Source organism: Coffea arabica, chromosome 2c, assembly GCF_036785885.1.
Source record: "Coffea arabica cultivar ET-39 chromosome 2c, Coffea Arabica ET-39 HiFi, whole genome shotgun sequence".
NCBI classification, from domain to species: Eukaryota; Viridiplantae; Streptophyta; class Magnoliopsida; order Gentianales; family Rubiaceae; genus Coffea; species Coffea arabica.
In genome coordinates, this window is record NC_092312.1 from 27861272 (window position 1) to 27876361 (window position 15090).

Here is a 15090-nt window from a genome sequence, read left to right on the forward strand (position 1 = left end):
TTCAGAAATTACCCACAAAAAATTTTGGACTGTCCAAACTGTAGCTGACAAGACATATACCTTTTAATGGCCCTCGCTTTATTACTTTGTTGTAAACGGTCAGGAATCTTGCATCAATGCTTTTTGGGTTAACTTTTGTTTCAAAACATATCCTTTGAACTGTTTTCCTTCTCCGCCATCTCAACGCACTCCTCTTTGGAGATTGCAGGGATCATTCACATCCCAAGATTTGTCTATCGTCTTGCAGCAGATTAGCAACCATTTACTCGGTTGGCAGTAGTTTGTGCCGGGGGAGAGCCTACTTAGCTTGGCCGTAGCTTGGTGCTATTGCGGCTCAAACGTTGCTACCTGATGGCGGTGGCGGAGGCTTATTTTTTCGCCGGAGATACTACATACCAGGTTCGTAGCCCTTTTATTTTTAGTAGATCGAAAAGCAGCATTGTTCTTGAAGAGGAGAAACATACTGCTGAACTTGTGCGTTCGCTAATTAGTACTGTTGAATGGGTTTGTACATTGGTGTTAGCTGTACGGATCCACCGAAATGGTTGGCCATGCCAGCTGTGGTTATTTGGTTGCAGAAATTGATGTCACTGTTTAACCAATTGGATGAGTCGTAAGCATTGTATTTGCGTTTTATTTGGGGTGCACATTAGAGGACCTGAATGCATCTACATTTACGCTATTTCCCTTTGGTTCGTGAAACATAGCTCCCTATCCTGCTTAATCCCCCATAATTTCTGAACTGTTTGTTGATTGTTTTGGGTGTACCAAGTGTATCTGTTGTAGGAAAATTTGCTGGTTTGCTCTCTGTACATCACGATAATATTGTACCTACATTTTTTTGGATTGGGCCCTGACATACGAGTACCCCTTACGCGAGTGTGGTTACGGGTTGCAAATTTCTCTATGATTCCCAATATGAATCTTTTCATTTCAAAACACAAATATGAAGCTGTCTGTGCTAAAATTTGATGCCATTGTTTGTCATATTCTAGCATTTGAACCCGCCCCTGCTGAGGTCATATCGTTTGAAGTGTGTATTGTATTATGGGTGCCATGAATGTCCATTATTAGTATCAATACTTGTCACCAAATTGTAAAATAGTCGAGGTTTTCATAACTGGAATTGTATAACAAGAATGTAATTTGATTTATTGAAACGGGGGCCTGTTGTGGATCCTCTGTATGGGTTTTTTAGAAAGTTTTTAGTATTGCTATCCAAACTCATGTTTAATTTAATCGAAACAGGCCAGATGGTTGGTTAATATTATCAATGACGTCTTATGTTCTGAACCTTTTGGCAACAGAAAGCTTGTTTAGCTACGTCTTTGTTTTGGTTGCATTCCTTCTAGGCATTGGCATACCCTCTGATCTGTGCTGCATCTATTTTGATCGCCTGCACACCGTTTGATGTCTTCGAGTCTCCATAAATTAAAAGGTGAATTACTTACGTTTGCCTTGTATTCATGGGTGCATACTATAAATTGTCCTAGCAATATATATGTCATTGCTTTGGGTTGCATTTACACATACCACACCTTTTTTTCCCTAACAGTAGCCTCATCGTTTAGGAACCTCTCCTACGCCGTGTTCTAGTACTAGTAACTGTTGTCAATCAGAGAGTGGCTCAAACAACCTAGAGGTGTGCTTGAAGTACTACCACAATCATACTTCAGCGCAAGTTTTTCAAAGACAACCCTATTTGTTGTGTGACTTTTAATGCCTTTCAATATTGCCATTAATGGTCCACTGATACTACTTTAATTGGAATTTACGTCTTAGATGGCTCGAGGCAAGACTAATGACAGTGGGGGTTCTAATGTCATAGCCAAGTGGGAATACGAAATAGAGTGCTATTATGTTTAGCTGTTGTAGGAACACAAAGAAGTTGGCAACTTGTCTAAAAATAACATAAATGCCTGTGTGTTTGAGGATGTGCGGAATAGGCTGAACATGAGGTTTAGCCATAAGTCATACGATTATGAGCAAGTGAAAAGGAAGTACTACAGTTTCATGAGGGTTGCACGTCTATTCAAGCAAATTGGGGGCCAAACTGGCGTAGGGTGAAATGAAACATTAAAGTGCTTTGCTACACCAGATTCTGTTTGGAGCAATGTTTTTAAACCCGGGCCGTTAATTGAACCGGTGAGGTGAAAGGGTCGAGATTCAACCGGTCGGACTGGTTTAACCGGGGTTCAATAAATAAATAAATAAATATATATATATATATATATATAGACACACACCTATGCACAGAATAAGATATAAATGCTGAACCACAATAAATATAAGAGCATTATCCAACAATTAACACAGTTATGAAACTTACATGTCCAATTGTCTAAATATTAAAATTAACAAAAAACAATACAAGTCTAGAAAACAATCAAAAAGTCCAAACGAGTCCAATTTCTGAAGCTTCTATAATCTTCTTCATAATTCTGGGACAACAAAGCTTCAAAAAAAGCCATCTTGACAAGTCATCATCATCATCCAAGACCATTATATGAATCACTGACAAGTGATAAAAGTATAAAATCATATTAGTTTCATCACACCAATTGATACAAATCTTAAAAATAAAAATAAAAGAGTACAAATAATTCTATACCAATTACCATTTGAACATTTAATGCCAATCATCATCTTCATCATTAAAAAAGTTTCGACGCTGAAATGTTTCTAAATCAACATCTTCTGCTTCATCTTCATTATCTAAAAAATCAACATATTTAATTATATACATATTCAACAATTGAATATCATATCATACTAGCTTTATTTTTGCATCAAACTAATGATTTATGTCAAACTAACCTTCAAGTTGTTCAGAATTTGAACATTGACCATGAATTGGAAGCTCTTCAAGCTCTTCCTCTAACTCCTCATAATCAAGCTCCCCTTCTTGTTCTTCTTCAACCACCCAAAATTCTGTTTTATCAATTGACTCATAATCAACGGGATCATACAATCTCTTTTGCTGATTATGCCTACAACATATATATATACACACAACATATACACTTAGTTAGTACTAAAATATTTTCTTAAAAAGAATGAAATGTCATTTATAAAAATAAACCATTTACATATACCTATACTGCAAACGCAAATTGTAATGCACATATACAAGATCATTGAGCCTTTGATGCTCCAACCTATTCCTTTTCTTAGTATGAATACGTTCAAAAACACTCCAATTATGCTCACATCCTGAAGAAGAAGCTGTTTGACTCAAAATCCGAATTGCAAGTTTTTGTAAGTTGGGAGCATCACAACCAAAGAGCTTCCACCAATTCTCTGTCATATTCAAAATTTAAATATAAACAAAATATTTATAAATTAGATATATATATATATTAGAGAGATTCAAATGCTAGAAAAATATAAATTACCTGGTCTATCTTTCTTGCTAGTAAGAATAGCAAGTTTTCTGCCAAAACTTCCCTCCCGCTCTCGATACATTCCAATTTCTCTTGTTAAATTTTCCACACTACACCAATCCACCTTTGATTCTATGTAATCCAACAAACCATTTGTAATTTCTGGATGTGTAGAGAATGTGGCAGTGTCACATTGAAAAGCGGGATTTAAAAAATATGCCGTAGCATGCAAATTTTTCCTCAACATCCTATCCCATCGGTCATTGATGATATCAATGTAAGGCTTATATAGTCTTTCACTACTCCTGAACAACTTCTTGATTCCAGTAATTGCTCTAAACATACCTTCATACACATACCCCAAAGAAGGCCTTTCATCAGTGTCACAAACTCTCAACAACCGAATAATAGGACCCATTATTCTCACCGTAATCAAACAATTATTCCAAAATCTATCATCCTAAACAATTTGTTTGACCTCTTTTCCTTTGTTCATTTTCAAGAACTTTTTGTAATCTCCGCTAGTGACTAAAGCTTGTAAGCTGTCTTTGTGATCATGTAAGCTCTTTAGTGCAATAAAAGTGGTGGCGAATCGTGTCTCCCCCGGACGAATAATCTCCCTCCACCCATTAGTTTTTCTCAGCCAATTTAGAACATATTTATGATTATACACAAAAACAGTTACTGTAGCAGCAAGAGCCATTAGAGATTTAATAGTACCCATTTCACCAATATCCTTCAAAATCAAATCGATACAATGGGCAGCACATGGAGACCAGCAAATAGTTGGATATCTTTCATTTAATAAAGTTCCAGCAGCCTTATAATTGCTAGCATTATTAGTGACTAAATGCACCACATTTTTTGAACCAACAATTTCAACAATTTCAACAAACAGATTGCACAAATTTTCTGCATTTGTCACAATGTCCGATGCATCTATAGACTTGATAAAAGATATACCCTTAGGACAATAAACCAGAAAATTAATCAATGGTCTTTGTCTACTATCTTTCCATCCATCACCCATTATAGTGCATCCAATTTCAGCCCAAGTATTTCGAAATGAATCAACAACTAACTGCACATCTTTCTTAGCATCTCGCAACAAAGTGACTCGCAAAGAATGATAAGATGGAGCTTTATAACCATGGCCCATTGATGCAATTTGATCGATAGCTTTTTGAAAAAATGGAGAATTAACAGCATTAATGGGAATACATGCATCATAGAATCAAAGAGCAATGGCCATATCAGTATTTTGCCATTTATCCTTACTTTGCAAACAAGCTTTGATAGTAGGTTGAGCACTATTACATCCACCCTTAAAGAAAGCACGAATACCTGTAGGGGCAGTGGTTTTTCTCTTTCCTTTACCTAATGATGTACCAGCCTCATTCATTGAAATTTCCCTTATTCGAGGAGGTGGAACCTCTTGCACTTCATCACCGACAAATTCGTGCACTGGTTGACCAAAAGGACTTTCGACCCCAAAATCTCCTCTTTTTTCTTTAGATTTTTTATCATTCTCTTGCAAACATGTTAATATTGAAAGCCTCACTGCTGGATCAACATTTGGACATGAAGTAACACTGCTCGTTACTCCTGCCAAGTGTTGCTTCATTCGGTGGATGCCACCCCCATGAAACACTTTAAAACAATAAGTGCATGTCATGGTTTTTCTTCTTTGTGCATTTCTGCCCTCAGAAACATATCCCCATGCTATATCTGTCTTTTGCCTATGACTTTGGGGCTGACTTGCAGATCCCTTACTATTGAATGGTCCCTCCGGTGAACATTGTGAGTTACTACCGCTACCAGCCTCCATCCTAAAATGAGATATTTAAAAATAACTAGTCTGAACAAATAATTAATATACACAAACTGAAACAAATTATTAAAGCTATTCGTATTTGGGAACTGAAACTGTCACCAAAAGATCTAAAGGGATTAATGGAGACAATGAAACAGCCGTTTAGCACGAGTGAAGTTAATTCCCTAAGCCTTGTGCATTTCTTGAGGGTGTTAAGTATCTTCAAGATAACTGGGTTTTGCACAGAGATTTAAAGACATCAAATATACTTTTAAATAATAGCACAGAGATTTAAAGACATCAAATATACTTTTAAATAATAGCACAGAGATTTAAAGACATCAAATAACTTTCATCTGTCATGTTACTGTAGATTTTTGTATGGATTTCAAGCTAATTTTCTTCTCTGTGGCCTTAAAGATCATTGTCGTTTTGTTTTGCAGATATTCAAAATTTTTCGTACGCCTAATGACACAATCTGGCCTGGGTTTTCGAAGCTTCCAGGGGTCAGGGTTAACTTTGTCAAGCATCAGTATGTATTTCGTGTGATTCTGATCTGGCTTTCTGGCCTTCGTTGGTGACAGTTTCAGTTCCCAAATAAATGAAGCTTAAGACTATTAGACTATTATTAGAATCATGTTTCACATGCAAATTTCATTACCGAATATCAGTACCGTAAACCAATTCGTATTGAAAAAAGAAGATAGAAGCGCAGCAGGTGTATGAAGTAAAATACCTGAGATAGGGTTGCGAGAAAAGCTGATGAAGATGGTGTGAAGTGTGAACGAGTTTGGACTTCCACTATTAGTAGATAAGCTTGAATTCCACAATTTTTTTTGGCTTAGAATCGGAGCAGCAGGCGGAAAAACTTCAGGCTTCGGTGCTTCCTTTTTGCTGATTGCTATGGATCAAGATTGGAGTTTGGACTTAGTAACATCAAAACATAGAAGCAGAAATCAGCACATTCATAGCAAGTCCAGCTCCACAAATTACTCCTAGTTCCTAGTTCCCTCTACAAATTACTCCAATCGATCGCTTGATAAATCTTCCATCACCATGGATCCACAGGATTTTTCCACCGGCGGCAGGCCGTCTCCGAGGAGAGAACTACAGGGCCCAAGTCCAGCTCTACTTAAAGTAAGCAAAGACTCCCACAAAATCAAGAAACCACCAGTTGCACCGCAGCTGCTGAGCTGCACCACCTCAATCACCCTGCTTAGCCACACCTTCAGCCCACAGTCGACAACGAGCACCGCCAACCAGTGGTCATCTACGCCGTTTCCCCAACCGTGATCCACACCACACTTTGGAGAAGGGATTAGAGTTAAGCCATTAAGGGGAAAAGGAAATTTCGGCAATTGTAGAGAGAGGAACCAGGAAGACCGAAGCGGCGAAGTGAAGTGCGAAGAGGAAGACTTGATACGAATCTCGTTGGTGAGAAGATTCGCGACCCAAGATGACTTGTTGGATTTGACTTCGAACGCAAGAATGGTAGCAGCGGAAACCCTACGACCCCTCTAATCCCCGTGACTACGAACTTGTTGATATTATCTCAACCCGTAACCAAACGAATTAGTGAACCTCAGGCAAGTGTAGAAGGCGCCACAATTCAAGTGCGATTCTTGAATTGATATGCCGAACAAGAACACTAGAGTATAACTCTAAGTTGTTCAAGATTTGCTCGAAAGCTATGGAGAAAACTCTCTCAATATTTTTATCATAAAAGTGTCTACCTTTTATTGATGTAATATGGTGCCTTATATAGGCTACAAGTGAAAACCCTAATCTAGTAGAAAATGGACTAAGGGTGCAGTGGATATGGGCCCTAATAAGGGAGGCTTAACTCCCGACGGGTTGGGCCTCATGTGGCCTTTCCTTCCTAGGCAGCCCACTCTAGTAAATAATAATGAGTAAATTAGCAATCCTACCCTTGGCGATTCTACGTGCAATATGCACTTAGCCAATTATTCAATCTAATCAACTAATGTGGAAATAACTAACTATGATGCTAAAACGGAAATTAGGGTTTGGCAAAACCCTAATCCTCAGGTGTAGCTTCAATGCTCATTATCGGACCGCGACCACCTTCACTTGAGTGTATGAATCCTTCAAAGGACTTGTGTATGGCCTGAATAAGTACATTGAGTTGCTCACGAAGTTTCTTTGCGCGAACCCTAGTAATGGGTCCACTTGGGGCGTGCACGTGATCCTCAACTCTAAGATTACTTGAGCCATTGTTGGCCTGCCCACGTACCATGATGCTATCATTCCCCTCCTCTTGAGAAGGATTTGCCCTCAAATCAAACGCATCATCTGCATTAAAAGGAGCTAAGTCAGAGACATTAAATGTAGCACTAACTCCATACTCACCAGGAAGGTCAAGTTTGTAGGCGTTGTCATTGATGCGTTCTAACACTTGAAAAGGTCCATCACCCCGTGGTTGTAATTTGTTCCTCCTTTGAACAGGAAAGCGTTCTTTGCGCATGTGCAACCACACCCAATCGCCAGGCTAAAAAATTAACTTTTGGCGACCTTTGTTAGCTTGCTTGACATATTGAGCAGTTCTCCTCTCAATGTTAGCCCTGACTTTCTCATGCAGTTGCTTAACAAACTCTGCATGTTTCTTACCATCCAAATGTGCGCGCTCATTACTAGGTAATGGCACTAGATCAAGTGGTGTTAGCGGATTAAAACCATAAACACATTCAAATGGAGAGAAACCAGTAGTAGAATGGATAGCCCTATTATAAACAAACTTAACATGAGGTAAACACTCCTCCCAAGATTTTAAGTTCTTTTTGATGATGCACGCAACAAGGTACCTAATGTACGATTTACCACCTCAGTTTGACCATCAGTTTGGGGGTGGCTCGCAGTAGAGGATAGCAGTTTGGTGCCTAACTTAGACCAGAGTGTCCTCCAAAAATAGCTCAGGAATTTAACATCTCTATCAGATACAATGGTCCTAGGAATGGCATGCAATCGCACAATCTCTTTAAAGAACAAATTAACAATATGAGATGCATCATCCGTTTTATGACAAGCGATGAAGTGTGCCATTTTAGAGAATCTATCAACAACCACATAAATGGAGTCATGGCCATACTTGGATCTAGGCAAACCAAGTATAAAATTCATAGAAATGTCAACCCACGGTGCACTAGAAATAGGTAACGGGGTGTAAAGGCCATACGGGTGTACCTTGGATTTAGCTTTCTTACAAGCTAAGCATCGTTCTACCACCCATGCAACATCTCTCCTCATGTGCGGCCAATAGAAGTGCTCCTGCAGCATGACAAGAGTCTTATCAACCCCAAAATGTCCCATAAGGCCACCCGAATGGGATTCTCGTACCAAAAGTTCACGGATGGATCCATGTGGGATGCAAAGCCGATTGGCATAAAACAAGTAACCATCGGAAATGAAGAACTTACCTTGCCCAGTGTGTTTGCAAGAAAGGTAAAGTTCACCGAAATCACTATCTTGTGCATAGATGTCTTTAATCAGCTCAAACCCTAACAACTTAGCATCTAAGGAGGTGAGTAGAGAGTACCTTCGTGAGAGTGCATCCGCAACCACATTAGACTTACCAGTCTTGTATTTAATCACGTACGGAAAGAACTCCACGAATGCGATCCACCTTGCATGCTTTTTGCTCAGAGTGTGCTGGGCATTAAGGTATTTAAGGGACTCATAATCAGTGTGTATCACGAATTCCTTAGGCCTTAAGTAGTGCTGCCAAACTTGTAGTGCTCGAATGAGGGCGTATAACTCTTTATCATAAGTTGAGTAGTTCAGCGCAGCCCCATTGAGTTTCTCACTAAAGTAGGCAATAGGTCTTCCTCCTTGGTTCAACACAGCTCCAACTCCAATACCTGAAGCATCACAGTCAATTTCAAATGTCTTAGAAAAGTCAGGTAAAGCAAGTACAGGTGCATGTGTGAGTTTGTGCTTTAAAGCGCGAAAGGCTTGTTCTTGAAAATCTCCCCAATGGAAGTTCTCATTCTTCTTGATCAACTCAGTCAAAGGTGCAACAATAGTGCTAAAGTCCCTCACGAATCTCCTATAGAAACCCGCAAGGCCATGGAAGTTTCGAACATCACCCACAGACCTTGGTGTTGAGATCAATTTTGGTAAAGAACACAGCCCCATGTAACTCCTCAAGCATGTCATCTAAGCGAGGTATAGGGTGGCGATACTTTACCGTGATGGTATTTACGGCTCTGCAATCAGTACACATTCTCCACGTACCATCTTTCTTGGGCACCAGAATGACTGGAACAGCACACGGGCTTAAACTCTCACGTGCCCATCCTTTGCCAAGCAACTCGTCCACTTGCCTTTGCAACTCTTTAGTCTCCTCCGGGTTGCTCTTGTAAACTGGCCGATTTGGCAATGAAACTCCAGGGATGAAGTCAATTTGATGCTCAATGCCCCTAAATGGTGGCAATCCACTTGGCACGTCCTCGGGGAAGACATCAGCGTACTCCTGTAAAAGAGACTTAACTTCGAGAGGTATATCAGTACCAAGTTCATGCACATTCAGAGCTACTTCCTTGCTAACAAGCATAAGAAGTGGCTGCTCATCTCTCATTAATTTCCTCACTTTCTTGGCTTTTATCAGGAGCATTTGTTTTCCCTCGATTTTTACCTTACTTGCCAAGCTATCTATAGCCTTTTTCCTCTCCTTTTTTGCCTCGGCTCTCTCATTTTCTTTCCTTTTTGCACTATGCTTCTCAAACTCTTGTTGCAATTTCAATTGATCCTCATGCACTTGTTTGGGGGAAAGGGGAGTTAGGGTGACTTTCTTACTATTGTACAAGAAACTATACTTGTTAGTCACACCATCAAAAGTTACCTGCCTGTCAAACTGCTACGGCCTACCTAGTATAATGTGACTAGCCTGCATAGGTACAACATCACATAATACTTCATCAGAGTATTTATGAATTTGGAAGGATATAAGAACCTGTTTGGTTACTCGAACCTCCCCAGAATTGTTGATCCATTGGAGTTTGTAAGGTCGCGGGTGATCCCTCGTAGGCAGCTTCAAGTTGTCCACCATAAGCGAACTAGCTACATTTGTGCAGCTCCCACTATCAATAATCACACTACAAAGTGCTTGATTGACGAAGCACCTAGTGTAGAAGATGTTCTCCCGTTGAAGCTCGTCCTCCTTAATACGTGCAGTTAATGCTCTCCTTGCAACCAAGGCGGTTCCAAAGTGACCCTCGGGTGCACTAAACTCCTCTTCATTTGGTGACTCACCATCACTACCTCCTTCAAGAGGTGGCATGCCTTCTGTCGCGCCCCATTTTTCGCGATGGAAAAGAAAAATAAAGTGTGAGGTTTATAAAAGATATGATTTTATTTTTAAACAAGTTAAAAGGGACCTAGAATGGGACTTAAAAAGAATGCGACAATTTGGGTCCAAAATTTAGTCTAAAAGGGTTTTAAAGAAAAAACAGGAGTCGCCACTTGGTATGGAGTTTTGGTGTACCAAGTCACCCAAAAAATAAAGTAAAACAAAATAAAACCCTTTTTGACAACTCCAGGTCTTTGAAAACAAGAGAAAATGGATTCGGGAGTCACGGTTGAAGAAAGGGAAGGCAAAGATTCGATTAACTCAAATCTAAGGCACCCTTTCAACCTAGTCTAAGCTAGTTGCGAGGTTTAGTCAAAATTTTCCTAATCTAACCCTTAATTTATCACATTTGGATGTTTTCTATATGAATGCAAATTTAAAAAAATATCGCAAGGGACAACATGTTCATTCAAGGGTTTAATTGAACCAATCGCATTAATTGCGAAGGTCAAAATAAATCCTCGAAGGTGTCACAAGGATGCAAATGATGAAAAAGAAAAGAAAATAAAAGAAAAGAAATTAAATTATATACATATATATAAGTGATCAAAGAAAAAGGGAATGCAACATAAAGGGTACGGGAGGCAAAAAAAAAAATTCGTGACATAATTTTCTTATACATGGATTAATAGGGTATTTAAACTAGAAAGTTATAATCACCCATTTCCCATGTTTGAAAAATAATTATCCTAACATGAACAAGCAAATGAACTAGCTTAAATGGGATGCAATTCTAAATGACATGATTAGCACCTATAGCGGGTAGGGGATAATAAAATAGGGAATATCATGCAAATGAGAAAAGATCCTAAAAATGAAAATATGCATGAAAATGTGGTGAATAGCATACAATGATGAATCTAGCGCAAGATGACCTAAAGGGTCTAGCGTTGGACTAGCCCATTTCTAAAAGTCCTTACTAGCGTTGGACTAGCAAGTAAGCGGAGGGAGAAACCACAACTAGCGTTGGGCTAGTGTGGTGACGTCATGCATTAACAATTCATAGTGAAACAAATAAAGCATAAATTAAAACAAATAAACACATAAGAGCACGTAGCACGTAACACGTAAGCATAATATCTAGATGCAAAAATCCTAAGGAAAGCAGGTAAAACATATAACACATAAGCCACATAAACACGCAAACCTATCTATTACATCGGGGAACGCCTAACTACAATCTAGAAGGGAAAAATATAATAAAACAAATCTAATTATCCTATCTATTACATTTTTTGAGGTATTTAAATGCCTCTCGAATAATTATAAAAATTAACTAAACAAATATAATATAAGAGAATTTAAATGAACATTTAAATGCAATAAATAAAACATATGAAAATATATAAACACATAGGAACACATAGAAGCACATAAGAGCACGTAATTGACATTGAAATAATAAAATAGGAGTACCTCCCGTTTGAAGTGGTGACTAAGTGGAGTCAAATTATCCTATTTATACTCACAATGAACAAAAGAATCATGGCACCAATTTAATTGAAAAAATAGTAATAATAAAAGTACTAAATTCACACTAATATGTCAAACGTAAATAAATTTAAGAATACTTAAAAATTACAAGTTAAACATACTCAAAAGTAACATAATTAGCTATTAAAAAAAAAAAGCAATCATAATAAAGAGAGTCAAAATTCACTAGGGACTGAATTGCAAAAATTGAAAACTTTTGGGGGACAAAAATTATATTTTCCAAAGTTCAGGGGTCAAAATTAAATGAAAAATAAAATTCAGGGACCAAAATGCAATTAATATAAGGACCTACATGAAAGAAATTTAAAATGTTCTGGGCTGCAGTGAAACTACTCAAAAGATCAGGGGGCCAAAGTGCAAAATTCGGTTTCTGATTTGGGAGAAGAAAGGCCATCGGGCCGTTATTTTTATTTATTTGGGCCGGATACTACCTAAGCCCAGTCGAAAATCTAAGACCAAACACACAGGCCAGCCCGTCTTTTATCACTCAAACCCAACCAAAATTAAAGCATGGGCTCCGACCTTCTAGCTCAACCGAAACCCGAAAGAAATAAAACAAAAGTCCATTCCCCAAACCCAACCAAAATAACCACAGGCCCACCTAAAAAAAAACACTAGCCCAAACCACTTTCCTTTTCTTTCTTTTCTTTTCTTTCTTTTCTTTTCTTTCTTCTCTTCTTCCTCTTTTCTTTCTTCTTCTTCCACCGAGAAGCTGAAGCTTCTCCCTGCTGGCGGCCATGGTTGCCTCCGGCGGCGCCACCACCGGACCGCCGCCGGCGATCTCTCCGATCACCAAATTTTCTCAAAATACACCCCCTCACTCGATTTTTCGCGTAGATTCCATTTCCGGAGTTAGTTTTTACAAAAAATGAGTCGAAAGTGGTCAAAATGCCAAGAAATCAGTTCAGTTTTTTATTTTTTTAAAACCTTCACATCTTCACCAAAAATCATAAAAATTATGCCAAAACCCTCCTGATAACTTCTACATTACAACTATAATCTTAGTTTGACAAATAAACAACAACAAAATAAAGCATTAAGTCAAAACAGCCCCAAAATGAAGAAAATTATTCTAATGCTTTGAAGGCTCAAAAACTCCCAAAATTTTGGATAACCAAGCATTTTCAGATCTTTGCTAGCTAATGGTCATCCATTTAAGCAAACCATACACACCAAATTCACTCCTTTGATTCATTTTTTCATTCAAACATTTTTTCAAACATTTGGCATGCATTCACAGCACCGTTTCTTTTTTCCCTAATTTTGTTCATGACCCATCCCGAAATTTCATCCATACAACACCAACAAAAACCAGCAAAAATAAGCAATAAAAAAAGTAACCACACATACATTCAATCTAGTTAATTAAAAAAAAAAAAAAAGCTGGAAAAAAGGGAGATAAATACCTCAATGAAGAGTTTGGTCCCTTTGCCAAGATTTTTGATGAAATTGCCAAGCTCCAATCCAACCGATTGCTGCCTTGTTGTGTGCAAATGTGTTTGGATTTTGTGGAAGAAAATGTGTAGAGGGAGCCCCCCCTTTTTTTTTTTTGTTCCTCTTGTCTGATGAGGGAGAGAGCCGAGAGAGCAAATTGAGCCAAAAGGGTGGAGTCTTTTTTTTCTTCTTGTCCTCTGTCCGTGAGAGCCGAGAGAGGAGATTGAGGAAGTAGTTTTCTTTTCTTTTGTTTGGTTTTTGTTCTCGTCTGTTAAGAGCTAGCCGAGAGAGTCAGGAGATGTATTTTTGGGAGAGAAAGTGGAGCTTCTCCTCAATTTTTTCCAAAATGATCATTTCTCCACTAATGAAAAGACCAGTCCATGGCCATTGAGTGTGAAATGGGTTAATAGTGCATTTGGTGAAAGAGCAATAATTAGGAGAAGATTTTTGATTTCTTGATTTTCTCTTTTTTTTTTGTTTTGCTTTTCTTTTTTCTCTTTTTTTTTTCTAAAACAAACCTGCAAAAAATGAGAAAAATACACATTAAAATGTAAGAAAATAAATAACTCATCAAATAGAAAAAATTCACTAAAATATTAAAAATTGACAAAAATTTGGTGTCTACAGCTTGCCCCTCTTTGTCTAGAGTTTCAAAGAAACTCAAGACAAAGACGTAGACACCAAATTGCTTACCTGTCTTTTCTAGCTGTACCTGAGTTAAAATAAACAAGCTAACACTTGGCCGAAATTATTGGACAAAATGATGCAATAACCTTGCAGAAAATGTGACCGAACCCATGTAGAGTTGCCTACGTATCCCACCATGGGAATCAGGTCAAACGTAGTTCGAATGCAAGTGAACCACAATGAAACAAGTGCATTGACCAACTGTGGTCTTTGCAAAGTCGAAAAAGTCTGAGCTCTCAGAACTTCTAAACATGAAACACCAAATGAATGAGAAAGCACAACAATTATTGGTCAAAACAGTCAAGAAAAGTAACTTGTCATAATTAGAAAAAGATGCGCGGAGGGACGCGATTACGCTCCAAGAAGGGGGATAGAAGGGTACGCGGCGGACGCTGAGACTCACCAACAAAAATTTAAATTGTCGAGAAGGGGGACAGAAGGGTGCGCGGTGGACGCTGAGACTCACCAATAGGAAATTAAATTGATGCGCGGAGGGACGCGATTACGCTCCAACAGGAATTAAATTGTCAAGAATGGGAGATAGAAGGGTGCGCGGTGGACGCTGAGACTCACCAACATGAATTTAAATTATCAAGAAGGGGAGGTAGAAGGGTGCGCGGTGGACGCTGAGACTCACCAACATGAATTTAAATTGTCAAGAAAGGGAGGTAGAAGGGTGCGCGGTGGACGCTGAGACTCACCAATAAGAAATTAAATTGATGCGCGGAGGGACGCGATTACGCTCCAACAGGAAATTAAATTGTCAAGAATGAGAGATAGAAGGGTGCGCGGTGGACGCTGAGACTCACCCACAAGAAATTTAAATTGTCGAGAAGGGGGATAGAAGGGTGCGCGGTGGACGCTGAGACTCACCAACAGAAAATTAAATTGATGCGCGGAGGGACGCGATTACG

At 38.7% G+C, this 15090-nt stretch overlaps 2 protein-coding genes and 1 long non-coding RNA gene across 3 annotated transcripts; all 3 read right to left on the reverse strand.

Moving 5' to 3' along the window:
• Positions 1–2429: 2429 nt before the first annotated feature.
• On the reverse strand, positions 2430–2922 carry LOC113722971 (uncharacterized). Its single transcript, XR_003456861.2, has 3 exons — positions 2818–2922; positions 2619–2715; positions 2430–2514 (listed from the first exon to the last, which is right to left on the reverse strand). It is a non-coding gene; the product is annotated as an uncharacterized lncRNA (long non-coding RNA).
• A 163-nt stretch (positions 2923–3085) lies between these two features.
• On the reverse strand, positions 3086–3801 carry LOC113724198 (uncharacterized). The gene is made up of 2 exons (XM_027247123.2): positions 3396–3801; positions 3086–3300 (listed from the first exon to the last, which is right to left on the reverse strand). The coding sequence occupies exons 1-2, from the start codon at positions 3799–3801 to the stop codon at positions 3086–3088; spliced, it is 621 nt and encodes a 206-aa protein (XP_027102924.1).
• Positions 3802–3843: 42 nt separating this feature from the next.
• On the reverse strand, positions 3844–4542 carry LOC113724199 (uncharacterized). Its single transcript, XM_027247124.1, has one exon. The coding sequence runs from the start codon at positions 4540–4542 to the stop codon at positions 3844–3846; it is 699 nt and encodes a 232-aa protein (XP_027102925.1).
• Between the last annotated feature and the right edge of the window lie 10548 nt (positions 4543–15090).

Excerpts from the sequence above, each read along its gene's own strand:
- LOC113724198 (XM_027247123.2), bottom strand. The coding sequence starts at position 3,801 with ATGGGTCCTATTATTCGGTTGTTGAGAGTTTGTGACACTGATGAAAGG. Across the intron at positions 3,301-3,395 it reads TAGCAAGAAAGATAGACCAG|AGAATTGGTGGAAGCTCTTT; the intron begins GTAATTTATATT and ends TGAATATGACAG.
- LOC113724199 (XM_027247124.1), bottom strand. The coding sequence starts at position 4,542 with ATGGGCCATGGTTATAAAGCTCCATCTTATCATTCTTTGCGAGTCACT.